The sequence below is a fragment of the Rosa rugosa genome, chromosome 5 (assembly GCF_958449725.1).
Source record: "Rosa rugosa chromosome 5, drRosRugo1.1, whole genome shotgun sequence".
Taxonomy (NCBI): Eukaryota; Viridiplantae; Streptophyta; class Magnoliopsida; order Rosales; family Rosaceae; genus Rosa; species Rosa rugosa.
In genome coordinates this window covers 49,223,948-49,244,027 of record NC_084824.1, presented here as the reverse complement: position 1 = coordinate 49,244,027, position 20,080 = coordinate 49,223,948, and the positions used below count along the sequence as shown (strand labels likewise).

At 39.4% G+C, this 20,080-nt stretch overlaps 2 protein-coding genes and 1 long non-coding RNA gene across 12 annotated transcripts in view; 2 read left to right on the top strand and 1 right to left on the bottom strand.

The window, feature by feature from the left end:
• Positions 1-3,009, top strand: part of LOC133708124 (long-chain-alcohol oxidase FAO1-like) — a 46,465-nt gene extending 43,456 nt beyond the window's left edge. For all 3 annotated transcript variants that reach the window (XM_062133580.1, XM_062133578.1, XM_062133579.1), the window contains one exon: positions 857-3,009. In XM_062133580.1, coding sequence (XP_061989564.1) covers positions 857-2,626 — 1,770 coding nt within the window. In that variant the 3' untranslated portion in view covers positions 2,627-3,009. The remainder of the gene's footprint in view (positions 1-856) is intronic.
• Positions 3,010-7,981: 4,972 nt separating this feature from the next.
• On the bottom strand, positions 7,982-20,080 carry LOC133708126 (uncharacterized). Of its 8 annotated transcripts, none has more exons than XR_009845584.1 (10): positions 19,798-20,079; positions 19,195-19,362; positions 18,615-18,781; positions 18,463-18,527; positions 16,545-18,361; positions 15,446-16,418; positions 13,378-15,106; positions 13,128-13,176; positions 12,659-12,730; positions 7,982-8,690 (listed from the first exon to the last, which is right to left on the bottom strand). It is a non-coding gene; the product is annotated as an uncharacterized LOC133708126 (long non-coding RNA). The 8 variants fall into 8 exon arrangements; XR_009845585.1 differs by having other exon boundaries at positions 8,669-8,687; XR_009845587.1 differs by lacking the exon at positions 7,982-8,690 and having other exon boundaries at positions 12,469-12,730; positions 16,545-17,494; positions 17,853-18,361; positions 19,798-20,078.
• LOC133708125 (long-chain-alcohol oxidase FAO1-like) lies at positions 9,363-12,205 on the top strand. The gene is given in 1 exon segment (XM_062133581.1): positions 9,363-12,205. A coding segment is annotated over 1 exon segment (1,812 nt). The 5' UTR covers positions 9,363-10,136; the 3' UTR covers positions 11,949-12,205.

Sequence of the window (20,080 nt, the reverse complement as noted above, 5' to 3'; positions counted from 1 at the left end):
TGAACTTCAAAGTATCACATTAGAGAGATAAAATGACTATGCTAGAGAAGTTTTTGATGAAAAAAAAAAATGAATCGAAAAGAGTTTTGAAGTCCTCTGTGCCTGCGGGAAAATAAGGGTTTAGGATTTGAGCATGATTGAATTGCCAAATAGAAAAAGAAAAAATTTAATGCAAGGGAGGGTAGTTAGGGTAATTTGTAAAAAAAAAAAAAATTAAAGTAATAGAAAAATAGAGGGGGTGTGTGAATAGAGAAAAAATGTGTGTGAATAGCACTACCCTTTTTAGAGATTGCTGTAAATTTAAGGAATTTTGTTTTCTCTTTTCTCACTATCTATAAAATGGGGATATGAGTTGCGTACCAAAATAATACTTCCGTATTCTTTCTAAGTTATCATTTTTGATCGGGTGAAATTCCTTTACAGACCGTTTTACCCATTCTTAATACTATAGGTGTCATTTTGGAGATTGACTGTCTTTGGGAAAGTACATCGAGTGTCAAATTTTACCGAAAACATGGACAAAAATTGGAATGGACCAAAGCGGAAATTAGTACAAAAAAAGGTTCACGAAAACATGGCAAAAAAAAAGTCATGAATTATAGAATTTAGGTCAAACACAACATGATAAAATTTTCCCAATGTTGTATTATCATGTACGTTTTTCAACTCATGCATCCAGTTTGTAACATGCATACATCCAGTTGAACAACATGATTAAATTTTCCTATTTCGTCTTGATGCATGTGGACCTTTCCTAATGATGTCGAGCATTCAATCCCATGCTCGTTTAAATAAATAGTTCGTACGCTGCAGGTAGTCAAGAGCTTAAATCATTCAATCATTTCCCCTTTCACAGGTTGATGAAAATGCTGAAAACCCAGCATGGGAAGCCATTGGATATCAAGTAGAACCAGCTGAGAACCCGAAAAGAGTCCCAGAAGAGAGGCCTCTTCACAAGGGAATCATAGAAACCATGTACCAAACTGACACTAGCCTTCTGGATTCTCTTGCTGACAAAGGCCTCAAAGTCACACTTGACTCCAAAAACAACCTCTACAAGATCAAATGTGATGTGGTAATTGTTGGCTCTGGCTGTGGAGGAGGTGTTGCAGCAGCTGTTCTAGCAAGTTCAGGCCAGAAAGTGATTGTTCTTGAGAAAGGGAACTACTTCACTGCGTCGGATTACTCGTCTCTGGAAGGTCCATCCCAGGATCAACTGTATGAATCAGGAGGCATTCTTGCAACTGTTGATGGGAAAGTAATGATTCAGGCTGGATCAACAGTTGGTGGTGGCTCTGCTGTTAACTGGTCAGCCTGCATTAGAACACCAGACTCTTTGCTTCAGGAATGGGCCAAGGATCAAAAGATTGCCTTCTTCGGGGGATCTGAATACGTTTCTGCAATGGATGCTGTGTGTGAGAGAATCGGGGTTACAGAGAGTTGTGTAGAGGAGGGGTTCCAAAATCAAGTGCTGCGAAAAGGGTGTGAGAATTTAGGCCTTGCAGTTCACTTTGCCCCTCGCAATTCTTCGGAGAAGCATTATTGTGGATCGTGCGGTTATGGATGTAAGAAAGGAGAGAAAAAGGGGACTGATTCTACATGGCTGGTGGATGCAGTGGATCATGGTGCAGTGATCTTATCCGGTTGCAAAGCCGAGAGATTTGTATTGGAAAAGAGCTACAAGAGTGGAAGTATAAGGAAGAAGAAATGCTTGGGAGTAATGGCAAAAAGTTTATGTAACAACATAACAAAGAGACTGCAAATTGAGGCAAAAGTAACAATTTCAGCATGTGGAGCTCTTTTGACACCTCCCTTAATGATCTCTAGTGGACTAAAGAACCGGCACATTGGTCGAAATCTTCATCTCCACCCTGTCCTAATGGCCTGGGGATACTTCCCTGACTCGATTAAATCAGAATTCAAGGGTAAAAGCTATGAGGGTGGAATAATCACATCGGTCCATGAGGTCGTCTCAGCAGACTCTAGGCCAAGAGCCATCATTGAAACTCCTGCATTAGGGCCTGGAACATTTGCTGCTTTGTACCCCTGGGTGTCTGGACTAGACATAAAGAAAAGGATGCTGAGATTTTCAAGAACTGCACATGTGATTGTAATAATCCGGGATAAGGGTTCCGGGGTTGTTAGGACAGAGGGAAGAGCAAGCTTTGAGCTTGATGCATCAGACAAAGAGAACATGAAGGCTGGTTTGAGGCAGGCACTTAGGATTCTGATAGCAGCAGGAGCAGTTGAAGTTGGCACTCACCGCAGTGATGGGCTGAGACTCAAATGTGAAGGGACTGATAAGAAGGAAATAGAGGAGTTTTTGGACCAAGTTTCTGCAGATGAAGGGCCACAGTCACTGGTAGAGAAATGGACAACCTATTCCTCAGCTCATCAAATGGGGAGCTGTAGAATGGGAATCAATGAAAAAGAAGGCGCGGTTGATCAGAATGGGGAGAGCTGGGAAGCCGAAGGCCTATTCGTCTGTGATGGTAGTGTGTTGCCTAGTGCTGTTGGTGTCAATCCAATGATCACCATTGAATCAACTGCTTACTTTCTCTCAAAGAGAATAGCCGAATCTCTAAGAAAACGACAGTTTTCTGTGTTGGTTGATTCCTTTTCTTAAACCACAATTCACAAAACACCAGGTGGGAGATTCATTTGGCAACAGCACTCTTGAAGTCTTGATAGCGATGTTCATTCTAATATTTTAGCAGGTGTAGTAATTAAGTATTATTCAGATGGAGGTTCTGCTGTCTTCAGTCTTCAGTACAGAGTCTACCGAAATGTACTATATGAAAGAAGAACGATATTCATAGAGTAACACATGGTTTGCTTGATTTCTTTCCCAATATATGCTCCACTCTTCCACCTTAAACTAGAGCAAATTACAGAATTAATGTGCAAAATACAGATGGTTTAAGTTTAAACTAGCTCTATATACATTCTTTACATGTCTAAAAGCCTCATTCTGAAAATAAAATATCAGATGCAGTATTTTCTATTAAATAGCAATATTTGATCAATTTGCTATCAATTGATAAGTCCTTAACAGTCCTGTTCTTTCTGTGATAATAGCAAAAAATCCTCATTTGATACAGCAACTGGTATGGTAGAACCTTCATCTCCTGAAATTTTGTCATTCTTAGGTTTGGATGAGCAATTTTCAGGCAAAGCCTCTTGTAGGTTTGGACTTTCTCCTGATGCAGGGCCTGCAAATTTTAAAATTCACTGCCCAAATGAAATTGAACACATCTAAGTGTAGGAAATAATCAAAACTATACCCAAAAAAATAATATAATAGGTTAGATTATCCAAATGACAATAGCTATATTCTGTTAATTTGTCCCAAATAAATGGTCACATTTCCAAAAAAAATCCTTCAGCCAAAACTTTGAATAATGCAACTTCACTTTTTCCACAATAACATTAGTAAGATCTTTAATAACATTTGACACAAAATCAGACTTCTAACTTCAAAAGTAAGAGTAAAATTGAATGTAATAAAAACATAGGTAAGATAAAGCAGTTCCTAGTATTCATGTTTCTGCAAAGCGGGAAATTTTGTATCCAGTAAGCTCCTTAAAGACACCATTGTACCGATACTGTCCCAACTTAACCACCCATTAGGTGTTGGGTTTTAATCACAAAAGGCCTCGGTACAATTAGGTGAGATCCACCCACTTATAAGTTATATTTTATTTGTCACTTTTCCAATGTGGGATCTTTCCTCTCCAACACGCCCCCTCACGTGCAACCTAACTCTAGGTCTGCACATGAAATTAATTAATCCAATTCCCACATTGGAAATTGGGACACAAGTCTCATATCGGAGACTTGGTCAATACAATCCAAGGCCCACATTGGACACTTGGTAATTTCAATGGCAATACAAGGAACCCCAATTTGGGCTCATGATACGTGCCTACGTGGAGACGCAATTGGAGAAGGACCCGCTCTGATACCATGTTAAACAGCGACAAGCGTGGCCCACCATTGTACCGATACTGTCCCAACTTAACCACCCGTTAGGTGTTGGGTTTTAATCCCAAAAGACCTCGGTACAATTAGGTGAGATCCACCCACTTATAAGTTATATTTTATTTGTCATTTTTCCAATGTGGGATCTTTCCTCTCCAACACGCCCCTCCCGTGCAAAAAAATGGAGAAGAGGCTTTCCCAAAAAATTGTCTCACTAGGAAGAAATTTTCTCACCCGAGCCAATAATCCACCTTGAGTTCTCCTGAATTAGAACCCAGAAACGCCTCACACCCGGCCAGATAGAGGAACTAGCATATGAACGACGCAAAACTCCATTACGGCAAAACCGACCTTGAAGAAAAGAACTACCCAATGAAGGAGAAGAAAAAAAACCTCCCAACTCCGCTTAAGAAGGAGAGAGTGATTAAGAACAATCAACTGCTTAAGGCCCAGCCCACCCTCCTCCACCGGTGAACAGCAAGTTTTCCAAGCAATTAAAGGGACACCATGCTTATCAATAGAGCCAGACCATAGGTAATTGCGACACCAGACTTCCATCCAACGCAACAAAGAAATGGGTTTATACACTTGGAAACTATAAACAAGCATGCTGTCAAAAACCCTAGCAAACATACCATAGTTGCGTTCCAAAGTGTTGGGGACAATTTTCAAGGGAACGCCAATACCACTGGCAATCTCGGATAGCGTCCATGCTTCCCAGAATTCTAGCCCTAAATTCCAAAATCTAACCCACACATGCGCATTCGTGTTTGTTAAAACAGTAATGCACATTGGAGTTTTCTAAATCATTCTCTATCTATCTAGATTAGTCTAGAACTTGTTCAAGTACTTGGTCTAGATTAATCCATAATGACCATGTAATCATACTTCTAGAGAGTTCTAGTGTTGTGTATAAATGTGTGGTTAACAACTAACCACATTAGGTAATGTCGGTGGAATGGTAAGCCACAATGTCGGCTTACAATATCTATATATATGTATGTACTCTTGTAATTATATGAATCAAGAATCTCAAGAATCAATGAGCAAAGCATAAATCAAAAGCTTAGCTCCTCTATTTCAATTGAATACCTCCACTATTTTAACTACTCAACCATCTTCTCTACTCCTTCTCCCAAACTCTTGCTCCCAAAACTAAAGTCCTAAACACATTGTCCTATCCCACTACTCTTAAAGCTTCCGCACCAAATTACAACAGTGGTATCAAAGTCACAAATTCTAACAGTGGTATCAGAGCTTGTTCGATCATCTATTTGGGGCGTTGATTTGTGTCTTCCACCATGTCTACCTCCACCTCCAATCAAACATCAATTCCTCTTCCCATCTTCAAGGGAGAAAACTATGATTTTTGGAGTATCAAGATGAGGACCTTCTTCATGTCTCAAGACCTATATGGGACATAGTAGACAAAGGGTTCTCCACTCCAGAATATCCGACGGTGGAGCAGCTAAGGCAAGAAAAGAAAGAAAAAATAAGAGATGCTAGTGCACTTTTTGCCATTCAACAAGCGGTGGAAGATACAAATTTTTCAAGAATCATGGGAGCTACTACATCAAAAGAAGCTTGGGGTCTACTAAAGGAGGAGTTTCAAGGAACTACAAAGGTACGTTCCGTCAAATTACAAACTATGAGGAGAGATTTAGAAAATTTGAAAATGAAAGATTCTGAGATCGTTAAAGATTACTATTCCAGAGTAAAGGAAATAGTAAATCAATTAAGAGCCTATGGTGAAAATATTAGTGAGACTAGAGTAGTTGATAAAATACTCATTAGCCTCACTGAAAAAAATGATCCAATAATAATTGCCATCGAACATTCGAAAGACATATCGAATCTTTCGGTGACAGAATTGTTAGGCTCTTTAGAAGCTTATGAGAAAAGATTGAGTAGTCAGAATGAAAGTCCTATAGAAAGTGCATTCCGATCTAAACTCAATATACAATCTCAGAGAAATGAAAACGAAAAGAAGTTTGAAGAATAATTTTCTAGAGGAGGAGATAGACCCAAATATTGGGCAAACAAAAAAGATATAAAGGAGAAAAGAAATTATTCTCCATGTGGATTTTGCCAAAAAAAATAATCATCGAGAAACAAACTGTTGGTTTCAGGGAAAACCAAAATGCCAAAACTGCAACAAGTTTGGTCACATTGAGGAAAACTATTTCCTCAAGAAAAATCACCGAGCAGACTTTTCAGAAGAAAATGAGCAAGATGATGAGAAGCTCTTCTATGCATGTCACTCGGCGATTGAAGAGAAAAACAAGAAGTGGTACGTGGATAGCAGCTGCAGCAATCACATGTCAAGAGACAAATCCATTTTCTCCAATCTTGATACTTCACAAAAGTCTCAAGTGAAACTAGGAAATGGAGAAATGGTGAAGACTAAAGGAAAAGGTACGATTTCCATACTGACTAATTTAGGAACTAAAAAGATTAATGATGTTCTATTAGTTCCTAGCTTGGAGCATAATCTCCTAAGTGTCGGACAAATGATGGAAAATGGATATGCTCTATTATTTCATGGAGACTTCTGCAAAATATTTGACAAGAAAAGAAGGCTAATCTTCAAAATAAGGATGAAAAATAGAAATTTTCCCATCCAATGGCAACAAATGGCCATGAAAGCAGAAGTCAAGAAGAAAAATATTGGCCTAGAGAAAAAGCAGCCGAAGATTCCACCACGTCAAGCAAAGAAAGAAGGAAGTTCAAATCCTTCGAAATCCAAAAGTTGTGAAGCACCAATGAAGAAGAAAGCTGGAGAAAGGCTATGGAAGAAGAAAGCCAAAGGAAGGCCATGGAAAAAGAAAGCAAGAGCGAGACCACCTTCGCCAAGGCACTTCCAAGATCGAGACTTGAATTACTACGAGATTGCTCGGAGTATCACCAATGCGCATTAAGGAGGAGTGTTAAAACAGTAATGCACATTGGAGTTTTCTAAATCATTCTCTATCTATCTAGATTAGTCTAGAACTTGTTCAAGTATAATGACCATGTAATCATACTTCTAGACAGTTCTAGTGTTGTGTATAAATGTGTGGTTAACAACTAACCACATTAGGTAATGTCGGTGGAATGGTAAGCCACAATGTCGGCTTACAATATCTATTAGGGATCATCATGGGCCGGGTTAGGGCCGGCCCTACCCTAAATTTTAGGGCTTAGGGTTGGGCAGGGCCGGGCCTAGTCAAAGTCAACAAAATTTAGGGCCGGGTAGGGTAGGGTCGGGGCTTAAATATGCTAACTCTGACCCGCCCGAAAAGCCCGAGCCACTAGGGATGAAAGGGCCGGGTCGGGCCGGCCCTCCGAATAGGGCCAAATAGGGCCGAAATGGACCGAAAAGGACCTTATTTTGTTTAACAAAAAGAAATACATTTTTTTTTTCTCATAATGTAGCTCAATGATTATATAGTTAATACAAGACTCATTAATTTTGTTGATCATATTTAAGACACACACACACACACATACATATATATTGGAATTAACTTATAACATTTATAAATATTAGTTAAGGTTGTTATATTCAATTAACTATGTCTCTAAATCTCCCAAAATTAATTGTTGTTTAACAATGAAAAAAAAAACTTAAAGAAAATAAAGCTTAGGAAGCCAATTACAAAGAAAGAGAAAATTTGTATGTTATAATTAAAAAAAAACATATTTAAAAAATTGAAAAAATAGAAAATTATTAGGGCCTAATTGGGCGGGCTTAAAGGGCCGGTCCGGGCTTGGCCCTAACAAGCTTAAACGGACCGGGCTTCATTTACTTGGCCCATACCCTACCCTATTTGAGAAAGGGTCGGGCCGGGTCGGGGTTCGGCCCTACGGGCCAAGCGGGCTTAGGGCCAAAGGGCCAAATGATGACCCCTGACTATATATATTTATGTACTCTTGTAATTATATGAATCAAGAATCTCAAGAATCAATGAGCAAAGCATAAATCAAAAGCTTAGCTCCTCTTTCAATTGAATACCTCCTCTGTTTTAACTACTCAACCATCTCCTCTACTCCTTCTCCCAAACTCTTGCTCCCAAAACTAAAGTCCTAAACACATTGTCCTATCCCACTACTCCTAAAGCTTCCGCACCAAATTACAACAGTAGTATCAAAGCCACAAATTCTAACAGTGTTCTTTTGACTCGCTGGGGAGAAATTTGGAACCCATTTCATAAACCTCAACGTACCAGACTTGAGAGCGATAGCACCCTGCGCCCAAACCCTAGCCAGTGAATCTGCAGAGGCAAAATTGAACGAGTAATATCCCTTCCCCATTGGGATGATCTTCCAACTACCTAGAGCACTCCAAATAGCCGCAAGCTTACGCTGAAGATCGGGTGGAGAATACGACTTATCCTCGAAGGCCAATTGCAGGTCACCAAGCAACATGTGCTTACACTTATCCAGCCCAGACTGATAAGCTTCCTCAGATATCTCATAACAGTAGTCTTCCCATCCTGTACAACCGTCGCTGGTAAATCCACAATGGGAATGGAAGACGGGCGAACCACAGATGCGTAGGATCTCTTTGTCGAGGCCCCATCATCCAAGAAAGCCCAAGGACAGATCACAGATGTGGCAGCCATGTGAAGTGCAGTCAACGAGCCCAAGAAAGGAATTGTCCACCGCCCCATCAAATAAAAGACTTGAAATTAAAGTTGTTGAAACATCATCATCATCCCCACGTACTGCTGTTGAAGCTCAGAAGCTTATTAGGTCATTGGCATTAAAAACATAGATTTAGATATTTGATTAAGACTCTTTTAATTAAATTTGGAGATATTGGGATTTCATTAATTATTAGCAAAAAGCTGATGGCACACCTTCTTTAAGGACGAATTTCGTCATACTTAATGGAACCTTCTTTAGAGGTTAATATATATTAATGGAAGTATCATTTTGGTAAAAACCTATCTCGTGTTTTAAGGAGATAGGTTTTTACCAAAATGATACTTCCATTAATATATATTAACCTCTAAACTCTAACCTCGCATTTTAATTTCAGAGCGAGGTCTCGCTCTGAATAAATATAAATATATATATATATATATATATATATATATATATATATATATATATATATCAGTCCGTCTAAGGAACGGATTTCCATGTTTTGACCACTTTTCGATAACATTTTCACATCTTAACCGTTCAGTTTTTAGGTCCTAATGTATATATCACTTCTGCAAAAATTTCAGCTAAATTGATGATTTTTAAGGCATCCAAAATTATAATTTACCATTATAAACACGAACGATTCAAATTGGACAGATTCGGTTCGTTCGTGTAAATTGCAGTTTTGGATACCTTAACGATCATCAAATTGGCTGAAAATTTGCAGAAGTAATCTATACATTAGGACCTAAAAACTGAAAGATGTGAAATGTGATCGAAAAATAATCAAAATATGGAAATCCGTTCCTTAGCTAAAGAACGGACCTCTATTCTTGAGAAAAATCCTATATATATTTTAAGATGAATACATGATGCACAAATGTCTCATTTTTGGATAAGAAATTCTTTTACTTACCATTTTTACCGATTTATAATACTACAGCTAGACGCCATTTTGAAAAGTAACTGTCTTTGAGAAAGTAGTCACCGGCGCATCATGTGTTAAATGTTAGAAAAAGTCTTGGGTAGGGGCTGCCACGTGATAGGGCAGTGCGGCCCACCAATCAAAACTTAAAAAAAAAAAAATTCTTGTTCCAAAACTGTCCTCAATTTGCAAAATAAAATATCCAAAACACTCCCCCTGCTAGGGGGTGATTGGAGGGCCTCACTGCCCCACCACATGGCAGCCCTACCTAAGACCTTCTCTAAATGTTAACGAAAACGTGGACCTACATGGACCAAAGTGGAAACTAGTGCACATACACCATAATCTAAATAGACAAAAAAATGTCGTTAGACACTTAGACCTAAACTATATAATTTATGCCGAACACAGCACGATAGAAGTTTCCTGATGTCGTATTATCATGTTGTTCAACATGCATCTATATCCATGTTACACCACATGTCTGAATAGTGATAGAATTTATATATGCCAGTTGAACAACATGAAACAAGTTCCCTATTTCGTGTTGATGTGAACCTTTCCTACTGATGTCGGCGGGCATTCAGTCCTCAATTTCATGAACATTCATCCCATGCAAGCAATCAAGAGTTTAAGCATTCAATCGTTTTCCTTTTCACAGGTTGATGAAAATGCTGAAAACCCAGCATGGAAAGCCATTGGATATCAAGTAGAACAAGCTGAGAACCCGAAAAGAGTCCCAGAAGAGAGGCCTCTTCACAAGGGAATCATAGAAACCATGTACCAAACTGACACTAGCCTTCCGGATTCTCTTGCTGACAAAGGCCTCAAAGTGACACATGACTCCAAAAACGACCTCTACAAGATCAAATGTGATGTGGTAATTGTTGGCTCTGGCTGTGGCGGAGGTGTTGCAGCAGCTGTTTTAGCAAGTTCAGGCCAGAAAGTGATTGTTCTTGAGAAAGGGAACTACTTCACTGCGTCAGATTACTCATCTCTGGAAGGCCCATCCCAGGATCAACTGTATGAATCAGGAGGCAATCTTGCAACTGTTGATGGGAAAGTAATGATTCTGGCTGGATCAACAGTTGGTGGTGGCTCTGCAGTTAACTGGTCAGCCTGCATTAGAACACCAGATTCTCTGCTTCAGGAATGGGCCAAGGATCACAAGATTGCCTTCTTTGGGGGATCCGAATAAGTTTCTGCAATGGATGCTGTGTGTGAGAGAATCGGGGTTACAGAGAGCTGTGTAGAGGAGGGGTTCCAAAATCAAGTGCTGCAAAAAGGGTGTGAGAATTTAGGCCTTGAAGTTCATTTTGCCCCTCGCAATTCTTCAGAGAAGCACTATTGTGGATCGTGCGGTCATGGATGTAAGAAAGGAGAGAAAAAAGGGACTGATTCTACATGGCTGGTGGATGCAGTGGATCATGGTGCAGTGATCTTATCCGGTTGCAAAGCCGAGAGATATGTATTGGAAAAGAGCTACAGGAGTGGAAGTATGAGGAAGAAGAAATGCTTGGGAGTAATGGCAAAAAGTTTAAGTAACAACATAACAAAGAGACTGCAAATTGAGGCAAAAGTCACAATTTCAGCATGTGGAGCTCTTTTGACACCTCCCTTAATGATCTCTAGTGGACTAAAGAACCGGCACATTGGTCGAAATCTTCATCTCCACCCTGTCCTAATGGCCTGGGGATACTTCCCTGACTCGATTAATTCAGAATTCAAGGGTAAAAGCTATGAGGGCGGAATAATCACATCGGTCCATGAGGTCATCTCAGCAGACTCTAGGCCAAGAGCCATCATTGAAACTCCTGCATTAGGGCCTGGAACATTTGCTGGTTTGTGTCCCTGGGAGTCTGGACTAGACATGAAGAAAAGGATGCTGAGATTTTCAAGAACTGCACATTTGATCACAATAATCCGGGATAAGGGTTCCGGGGTTATTAGGACAGAGGGAAGAGCAAGTTATGTGCTTGATGCATCAGACAAAGAGAACATGAAGGCTGGTTTGAGGCAGGCGCTTAGGATTCTGATAGCAGCAGGAGCAGTTGAAGTTGGCACTCACCGCAGTGATGGGCTGAGACTCAAATGTGAAGGGACTGATAAGAAGGAAATAGAGAATTTTTTGGACCAAGTTTCTGCAGATGAAGGGCCACAGTCACTGGTAGAGAAATGGACAACCTATTCCTCCGCTCATCAAATGGGGAGCTGTAGAATGGGAATCAATGAAAAAGAAGGCGCAGTTGATCAGAATGGGGAGAGCTGGGAAGCCGAAGGCCTATTTGTCTGTGTGTTGCCTAGTGCTGTTGGTGTCAATCTAATGATCACCATCGAATCAACTGCTTACTTTCTCTCAAAGAGAATAGCAGAATCTCTAAGAAAACAACCGTTTTCCTGTGTTGGTTGATTCCTTTTCTTAAACCACAATCCACAAAACACCACGTGGGAGGTTCATTTGGCAACTGAACTCTTGATAGTGATCTTCATTCTAATATTTTAGCAGGTGCAGTAATCAAGTATTATTCAGATGGAGGTTCTGCTGTCTTCAGTCTTCAGTACAAAGTTTACCAAAATGTACTATATGAAAGAAGAGCGATATTTATAGAGCAACACATAGTTTGCTTAATTTCTTTCCCAATGTATGCTTCACCCTTCCACCTTAAACTAGAGCAAAATACAGAATTAAATGCAAAAAACAGATGGTTTAAGTTTAAACTAGCTCTATTTACATTCTTTACATGTCTAAAACATTTCATTCTGAAAATAAAATAACAGATCCAAATTTCTATTAAATAGCAACATTTGATCAATTTCTTATCAATTGATAAGTCTAAAGTCCTTAACTGTTCTGTTCTTACTGTGATAATAACAAGGTAACAAAAAATCCTTTTCGACTTGTTATGATCAGATATAAGATAGAGAAACAATTGGATTCAGATAACTCTCTCCCATTTCATTTTTTGTAGTAGTAGGGGTGACATAGATGGTTATCTTTAGAGGCGAAAAGTTTGAAAGTCAATCCAAAAAAGAACTGCCAGTTCAGAAAATACATGGTACAGATATATAGGCTAGACATAATATATAGTTTTGAAACCTATTTTATAACAGTTCAATTACCTTATCAGAACTGATGAAATGTGATCTCTTCACTGCTTTTAGATAACTTGCTGATGCCTGCTGGTTCGATACCTGTAATGGGAGAAACTAATTGCTTCAGTTTACTTGCACTGTACTACAAGTTATGTGATGATAAATTTATATAGAGAACAATAAGCTATCAATGCCTCAATGGCATGGCCAACTGGCCAACACTTAATAGTACTGGTAACACGATAGTGACGTATATTGAATAATACATGCACACCTATAATTTTGAATCTGTCACTAACACATGCATGACCTATAATTTTACCACCTAAAAGCAAAACCTGTGCTCATCATTCATCTACAAAATTAATGCAAATAGCTCATGATCACAAGAATCCTATATACCAAAAAATATCTTTTGCAATTCCCTCTTCTACATGAATTCTGATGGCATTTGCTAAAATGAGGCTGCATGAATGGTTAAGGTACCATATCTCACCTTGTCAAATTTCTTGAGGATATTTGTAAAGGCTAGCATATTCAATGAGCTGTCAAAAGTAGAAAACTTGATCGATTAGAAAGGTAATGTCAACAATCTAGCTCACCAGTCTTAAGTTTTAAAGTTAATTCAAATATCTAGATATTAGATATCAATCCCGTAATTTGGCATTGAAAGTACAGTATAATGTTTGGAACAACCAAAGCAGATTTCATACTGTATAAAATCATTCCCGGTAAATACAGCTAACCTTTGACGCATTCAAAATATCATCCATCTCAGTTTCGAAACCTTCAATTCCACACCAGAACATGCTTTATCCTCCAAATTTTGGTTTTCGGCCATGTCCACCAGAGTCTTAGTGATACAGGTACACCGGGGGAAACACTACCTTCTCTCCCAAAAGACTCAGAAATGTTAGCTTCAGCTTCAGATTCCTGTACAGTTGAAGATGGCTGCAAATCCATGTTTTCAGACTTTGGCAATGTCTCAGAATCCTGAGAAACATCACCCACTTTAGCATCAGCTTTAGACACCTGTGCTCCTGAAGATGGCTGCAAATCCATGTTTTCAGACTCCAGTCTCACAAACCTGAGAATCATCACCAACTTTAGTTAAAGATTGTGTATCCTGAACTGTTGAAGATGGTTGCAAATCCATGATTTTGGACTCCAGCAATGTCTCACAAACCCCAGAAGCATCACCTACTTTAGCTTCAGATTCTGATTCCTGTGCTGTTGAAGATGTTTGCAAATCCATATTTCCAGACTTTAGCAATGCTTCACTAAACTGAGACACCTCACCAGCTTTAGCTGCAGATACTGAGTCATATGCTGTTGCCAATGTCTGCAAATCCATGTTTTCAGACTCCGGCAATGTTTTGCTAACCTGAGAAGCCTCACCACCTCTAGTTTCAGATTCCGACTCCTGCACTGTTGAAGATGGCTGCAAATCCATGTTCTCAGGTACAAATTCCAACACTGTCTCACAAACCTGAGACGCATCAACTTCTTCAGATTCCAACTCCTGCACTGTTGAAGATGGCTGCAACTCCATGTTTTCAGATACAATTTTTGACACAGTCTCATGCACCTGAGAAGCAACACCAAATATAGCTTCTGATTCCGACTTCTGCCCTGTTGAACATGGCTGCAAATCCATGTTTTCAGGTACAACTTCTGTCAATGTCTCACAAATGTCAGAGACATCACCAGCTTTAGCTTCAGAAGAGAGCTGTAAATCCAGGTTTTCAGACGCATTTGCCGGCAATGACTCATAAACTTGAGAAGTATTACCAACTTTAGCTTCAGAAGAGGGACGGAAATCAAGGTTTTCAGACACATTTGCCAGAAATGACCCATTAACTTGAGAAGTATTACCAACTTTAACCTCACATTCCACCTCCTCTAGAGGTTTAGAGCTACCTACAGGACCTGCTTCAGAGCCTTCAATATCACACCCCATAGTCAAGGTAATTAGAGGCTGATAATGCTTGTCACACAAACCTGAGAAGTTTCAACAACTTTAGCTGCACATTCCAACTCCTCTGGCGGCTTGGAGCTGTCTATAGGTTGTGCCTCAGATAAGCCTACAACACTATCACCTCCCAGAGTCAAAGAAACCAGAGGCTGATCAATGTTTCCAGACACAATTTCAGGCAGTGTCCTAGAGACCTGAAAAGCATCACTAGCTTTAGCTTCATGTTCTGACTCCTGTAACTTGAGACTGCCTACAGGCCTGCCTCAGATGATCCTTCAACACTATTAACTGCCCATGGTTAATGTAACCACAGGCTGAACAATTTCTGCCACTCTCCCAGAAGCATCGTGGGAATCCATCAAAGAATCCTTTTCAGCTGGAGATCCTTTTGAACTCTCCAGTGTTACTAAGCTGCCAACAGGTAAGCAGTCTACCTTTTTTTCCTTGCCAAGGAGGATGCAGAGAAATCAATGTTTTCTGGAACAACCACCATCGCCAACCTGAGATATAAGCATATGAAATCAAATAATAGTTAAATATTATTTAGAAATAGTTCAAATTTGTGTCTGTCTCAGGGCATTCAAGTGCACAGGTATATGATATGTAACCCATTATCAAATTATTCTAGAAGACATTACATTTGATAACCCTGTTCGGTGGAAACTTCGTCAAGGAACTAGGGAGGCCTTGTCCCTTTTCCTTCTTGGGAGTGGGATATATATATATCCAATCCCAATTCAGTGATTGAATTGAAAAGTGAGGTACAATATTTGGAACATTTTAAAAAATATCTCATACAGTATATCTTCATTCCCAGTAAATACAACTAAGTAACTAACCTTGGACGCATTCGAAAGATCACCCGTCTCAGGTTCAGAAACCTCTTGGTTTTTGGCCACGTCCACCGGAGTCTTACTGGGGATACAGGTACGCGGGGGGAAACCCGACCTTCTCTCCCAAAAGACTCAGAAATTTTAGCTTTTGATAAACGTGTGCCAGAAAAGACCTCTTTCATCACACAAGCAACATCGTTTACATTAGCAGTCTGGATACATCCCAGAGCAGAAGTCTTATCAGAGGATCCAGCAGCACTGTCAATCGTTGATGATGAGTTTGTAGGCTGCTTATTTTGGGTAGGATAGCTTGGGTGCTCTTTTCTTTTTGGATCAGAATCAGTTAAACTGCTAACTAAATGCACTTAACTTATCTGGGACTGAATAACATGTACCAGTTCCTGCCCATCAGTACCTTGCTTTCTTCCCAGTGCAGCAGTCTTACTCCCCAATGTGCCAGCAGACATATCCTGTAATTCTGGATCCTGACTAGCTGAACCATCAGACACAGCTGGTAACACAGGAGCCTGCTTCTTCCCCTGCCGCGATGGGGTGCTTCAGCTCTGCTTGAAGCCTTTCGACCCTGTTTTTTTGACTTCCACAGGTTTGGAAGGGCTAGGAGTGATAGACTGAGAAGCAGGGGAAGCAGGAGAAACAGAAGAGGACAGCTTTGACTGAGATCTAGGAGAAATCTCAGCACCATGATGTTTTGCCTCACCACTGTTTTCCATGGGAGTAGAACCGGGAAGGGAACCAGTTGAAGGACTAAAAACAGGAGATGCAGCGACCAAAGTTGGAGTTGCTGGAAGAGCTTTCTCCTCCAGAGTATGACTCTTATTCACCTCTGAAATGGTCTCATTTGATACAGAAACTGGTGTGGTAGAACCTTCATCTCCTGAAATTTTGTCATTCTTAGGTTTGGATGAGCAATTTTCAGGCAAAGCCTCTTTTAGGTTTGGACTTTCTCCTGATGCAGGGCCTGCAAATTTTAAAATTTCAAAAATTCACTGCCCAAATGAAATTGAACAATCTAAGTGTCTAGGAAATAATCAAAACTATACCGAAAATAATAATATAAAAGTTAGATTATCCAAATGACAATTACCTCCTGGGACGGCGTTGCAATTCCAAGAGCTGTAGTTTTTTCAGTTCTATAACACTTTTGGTTTTTGCAGATATATCTTCAGATGAGCTCACATTTTCCTGCAGCAAAAATTATAAGATGTAGTACAGAGGCACATACAATATCAAATTTAAAAAAGAAAAAAAGTACCATCCAAACAATGCATTACAAGTACCTGTTCCCCAATATATAAACATGCAAATTCATGCACACAGGATCTATTGAATCTAGTAACAATCTATATTTTAGAGTTTAAGGAGAGTAGTAGACCAGAATAGGGTGGGTTAGGGCATGCAGCCACTTTCTTAACAAACTTTTTACATTAAGGGAAAAAAGAAAAACAAGCTGAGCAGAAAGATGTCAAAGTCTCATGAGGTGCAAGACAGATGTTGATCGCTGATTCCAACAAACAACATTCCAGAGAGTTTAAATGAATTTGACAGATTACTTTCCATTTCAAAACTGAATTACCAACTTGGTAAAACCACGATTTGGAGATCACTTATCAAATATCGTGACTTGAAAGGCAAACAAAGTAAGTACCAAACAATTTCCTTTTCAGGCTGATGTATAGTCTTAGTTTGTAGAGTCAGATATATGCTATAAATAGTCAAACACTAAAACAACATGAGAAATTATCAAGCAAATCACATAAGTATTCCCCTTTAGTGAGATGCACAGTATGATGTGCCAAATAACCTTTCCTGTGTATTTCTGTTCATGCTATTGAACACGAATATCATGACAGTGCATAGTTAAAGTAATGTAAAACTCATCTGCTTAATTGATGATCCCTATTTTGTTTAAGTTCAGAGTATGCAAATCCTACTAAAGTAAGCAGACACCAAGTTTTTCCACTTTTCCCGCAGAGCTAACTTTACATATTAACCCGAACACCAATAAAGAAGTAGATTTGGGGCAACCATTGATTCCTGCAATGCCATTAAGCCAGACTCACTGATTCTTTCTTAATGCCACTCTCACAAACAAACAATGTACACATTTCATAAATGAGCCACAACAAGGTTTCTCCGAGGATCCATTGCTCCTTTGAATTTGACGAAAGTTGGACATAAGTGAAGTCTCAACAGTTCTAAATGCAAGGTAACTAACTAGAGGATATATGGTAGGAATTTTGTAGAAAAACATCCATTTCCATTTGAATAAACTAAAATCAGTTTTAGTCTACTGGGTGATGATCATTGCCAATTCTGCAATTGGTTTCCGACGATCTAGATGCAAAAGAATCTGGGTGATTGGCAGTATGTTGATTCCCCAAAACATTGTTACCGTGATTTTGGAACTGGCTGGGTGCAGTATCTTTTCTTTCAGGAAAAATCTCAGGCTGACCGGCAGAAGGAGGTAACAGTCCTCCGGAAACTTCAGTTTGACTGCCAACCCCAGTCCAGCTGCTTATATCAGAGTTCTGCTTGTTCATACCCATTAGAGAAGAGGCTGGGTTGACTCGTCCAAGTTGCAAATGTCCAGTCTCTATATTTTCCACAGGGTTAACAGTTAAACCACGTCTTGCACCTGAGTCAGACTGCTGTGATGCCACAGTTAAACAAGTGGTATCCTGAGGTTGCGTTTCAGCTTCTCCTTCATTTTTGGGCTCTCAGATTTTTTTGCCAAAGTGTCAGTCTCCAGGAGTATCCCACTGGAGACTGCACTTTTATCAGTATCATGGTTAAGTCTTCCAAATGGCATACTAGCATCAGAATTGTTATTTGGCTCATTTGAAGATTGTGCTTTTCCTTTATGGTCAACAAAATCTTTTTGAGGGCCATCTGTATTGCCACCTGAATTTTTTAAATTAATACATCAAGGCTGATAATATAAAGGTACTGCATTCTAGTCATTTTGAAAACTAGTAATGAGAAAGTTTTATTGCCAAAAAAACCTTCTTTAGGTGAATTGTTTCCAAGCGCAATTTCAAGATGAAGTTTCTTTGGCATCAAACCATTTCTGCATTCAGAAACCACAACTTAACCCAACTAAAATATATATATATTTGAACGTGATAACATCATATCCAAAAATGAAATCAACTACCTGAAGGCTAAAAAGACAAGGCACTGCGCTCTGAGCTGTTTCAACTGCTGTTCTTTAAAAGGCATGCCAGAAGATGCAGGGGCCACATGAACTGGAGATTTACCAGTATCTCTAGAAGCTGCACTTCTCACCACACTCATTTCTACTGCATTATTTTGCCTGCCAGCCTGAACAAAACATCGTGTAGCAGAAGCAAATCAATACATACGAGCTTTTAAACAGCAGTATTGAAAATTATTACATGTGCAAAAGAAATCTAAAATTAATCTAGACATCTTAAAACAACATTAGTTGACGTTCTTTAAAAGGACACCACAAGGAGAACACACTGAAGTCAAACACCACATGCAATACAAACATATCATTAAACAGAATGATTGCCCTAACATTTACAACAAGCAGAGAGTATGTATATTCCGATAGTTTGGTTAGTTTCACTTGTCATATGTTATGGACAAAAAAAAAAAGACCAGGTGAAGTTTAGCATGATAGTCACCATTGAGCATGATGCCCTTGTTTTGCTCAAAGGTAGAGAACAAAACGAATGAAACAGTAAGATAACGAATGAAAAAGTAAGTACCTGCAATATTTTATTTGCATCAGATAGCATATTAGTATTTCGCCCATCATGCTCCATGGCCTTTCCAGTTGAGGGCAGTGTGCATTGGACTTGAGAATGCTGGTAGTTCTACTACTTGATATGAACTTGAAGAACCAGGCACACCTCCTTGAATCTTGCCAAAAGAACCTGAAATTCCACCAATATCATGCTACTCAATAACTGAAGAGGTTCAGCCTCCTTGATAAGAAGTTCCAAAATTATTTCCTATTTATTCAAGTTGGACAAGAAAAGGGAAAAATATCATTTCAAAATATAGATAATTCATGCTTGAATATAGATTATTCTATTACAAAGAACTTGTACCGTGCAAAATTACTGAAATCAAATTAGAACTTGTACCGTGCAAAATTACTGAAATCAAATGAAAGAAACTATCAAATTCAAGCTCTCAAGTTCACAGAAAGGCGTATGATATTGTAATTAGGGCAAAAAGAATCAAGCTCTGAACTTTCTGGGGACCAAGTCTGGAAATTGAGAAAGGGCAGCTAGGTTTGGGATCGATTTTTATTATAATAGAAGCAAGCAATAAGAGAATCAGATGGAGAAGGCTGATCAGAATACCTGATGGGAGATCGGAGCCGGAATCGGACGGGAACGCGGTCACGGCGAGCGATTCATAGAGACAAGGGGAGAGATTGAAAATGGGGTAAAAAAAAAATCTACTTTGGGTCTTCTGCTCTGAGTGACCGAGGGGCTAATTTGGTGCTGTGCTGTGTGTGCTGTTAGTAAAATTACCTTCCTCAACTGAGTGGCTCTCAATTTTGTCAGGCACCTTCCTCACAATCTAGTCATATAGAAGCTTTTTGGAGGCAGAGTTGAAACTATCCTCGTGAAAAAGTCTCAT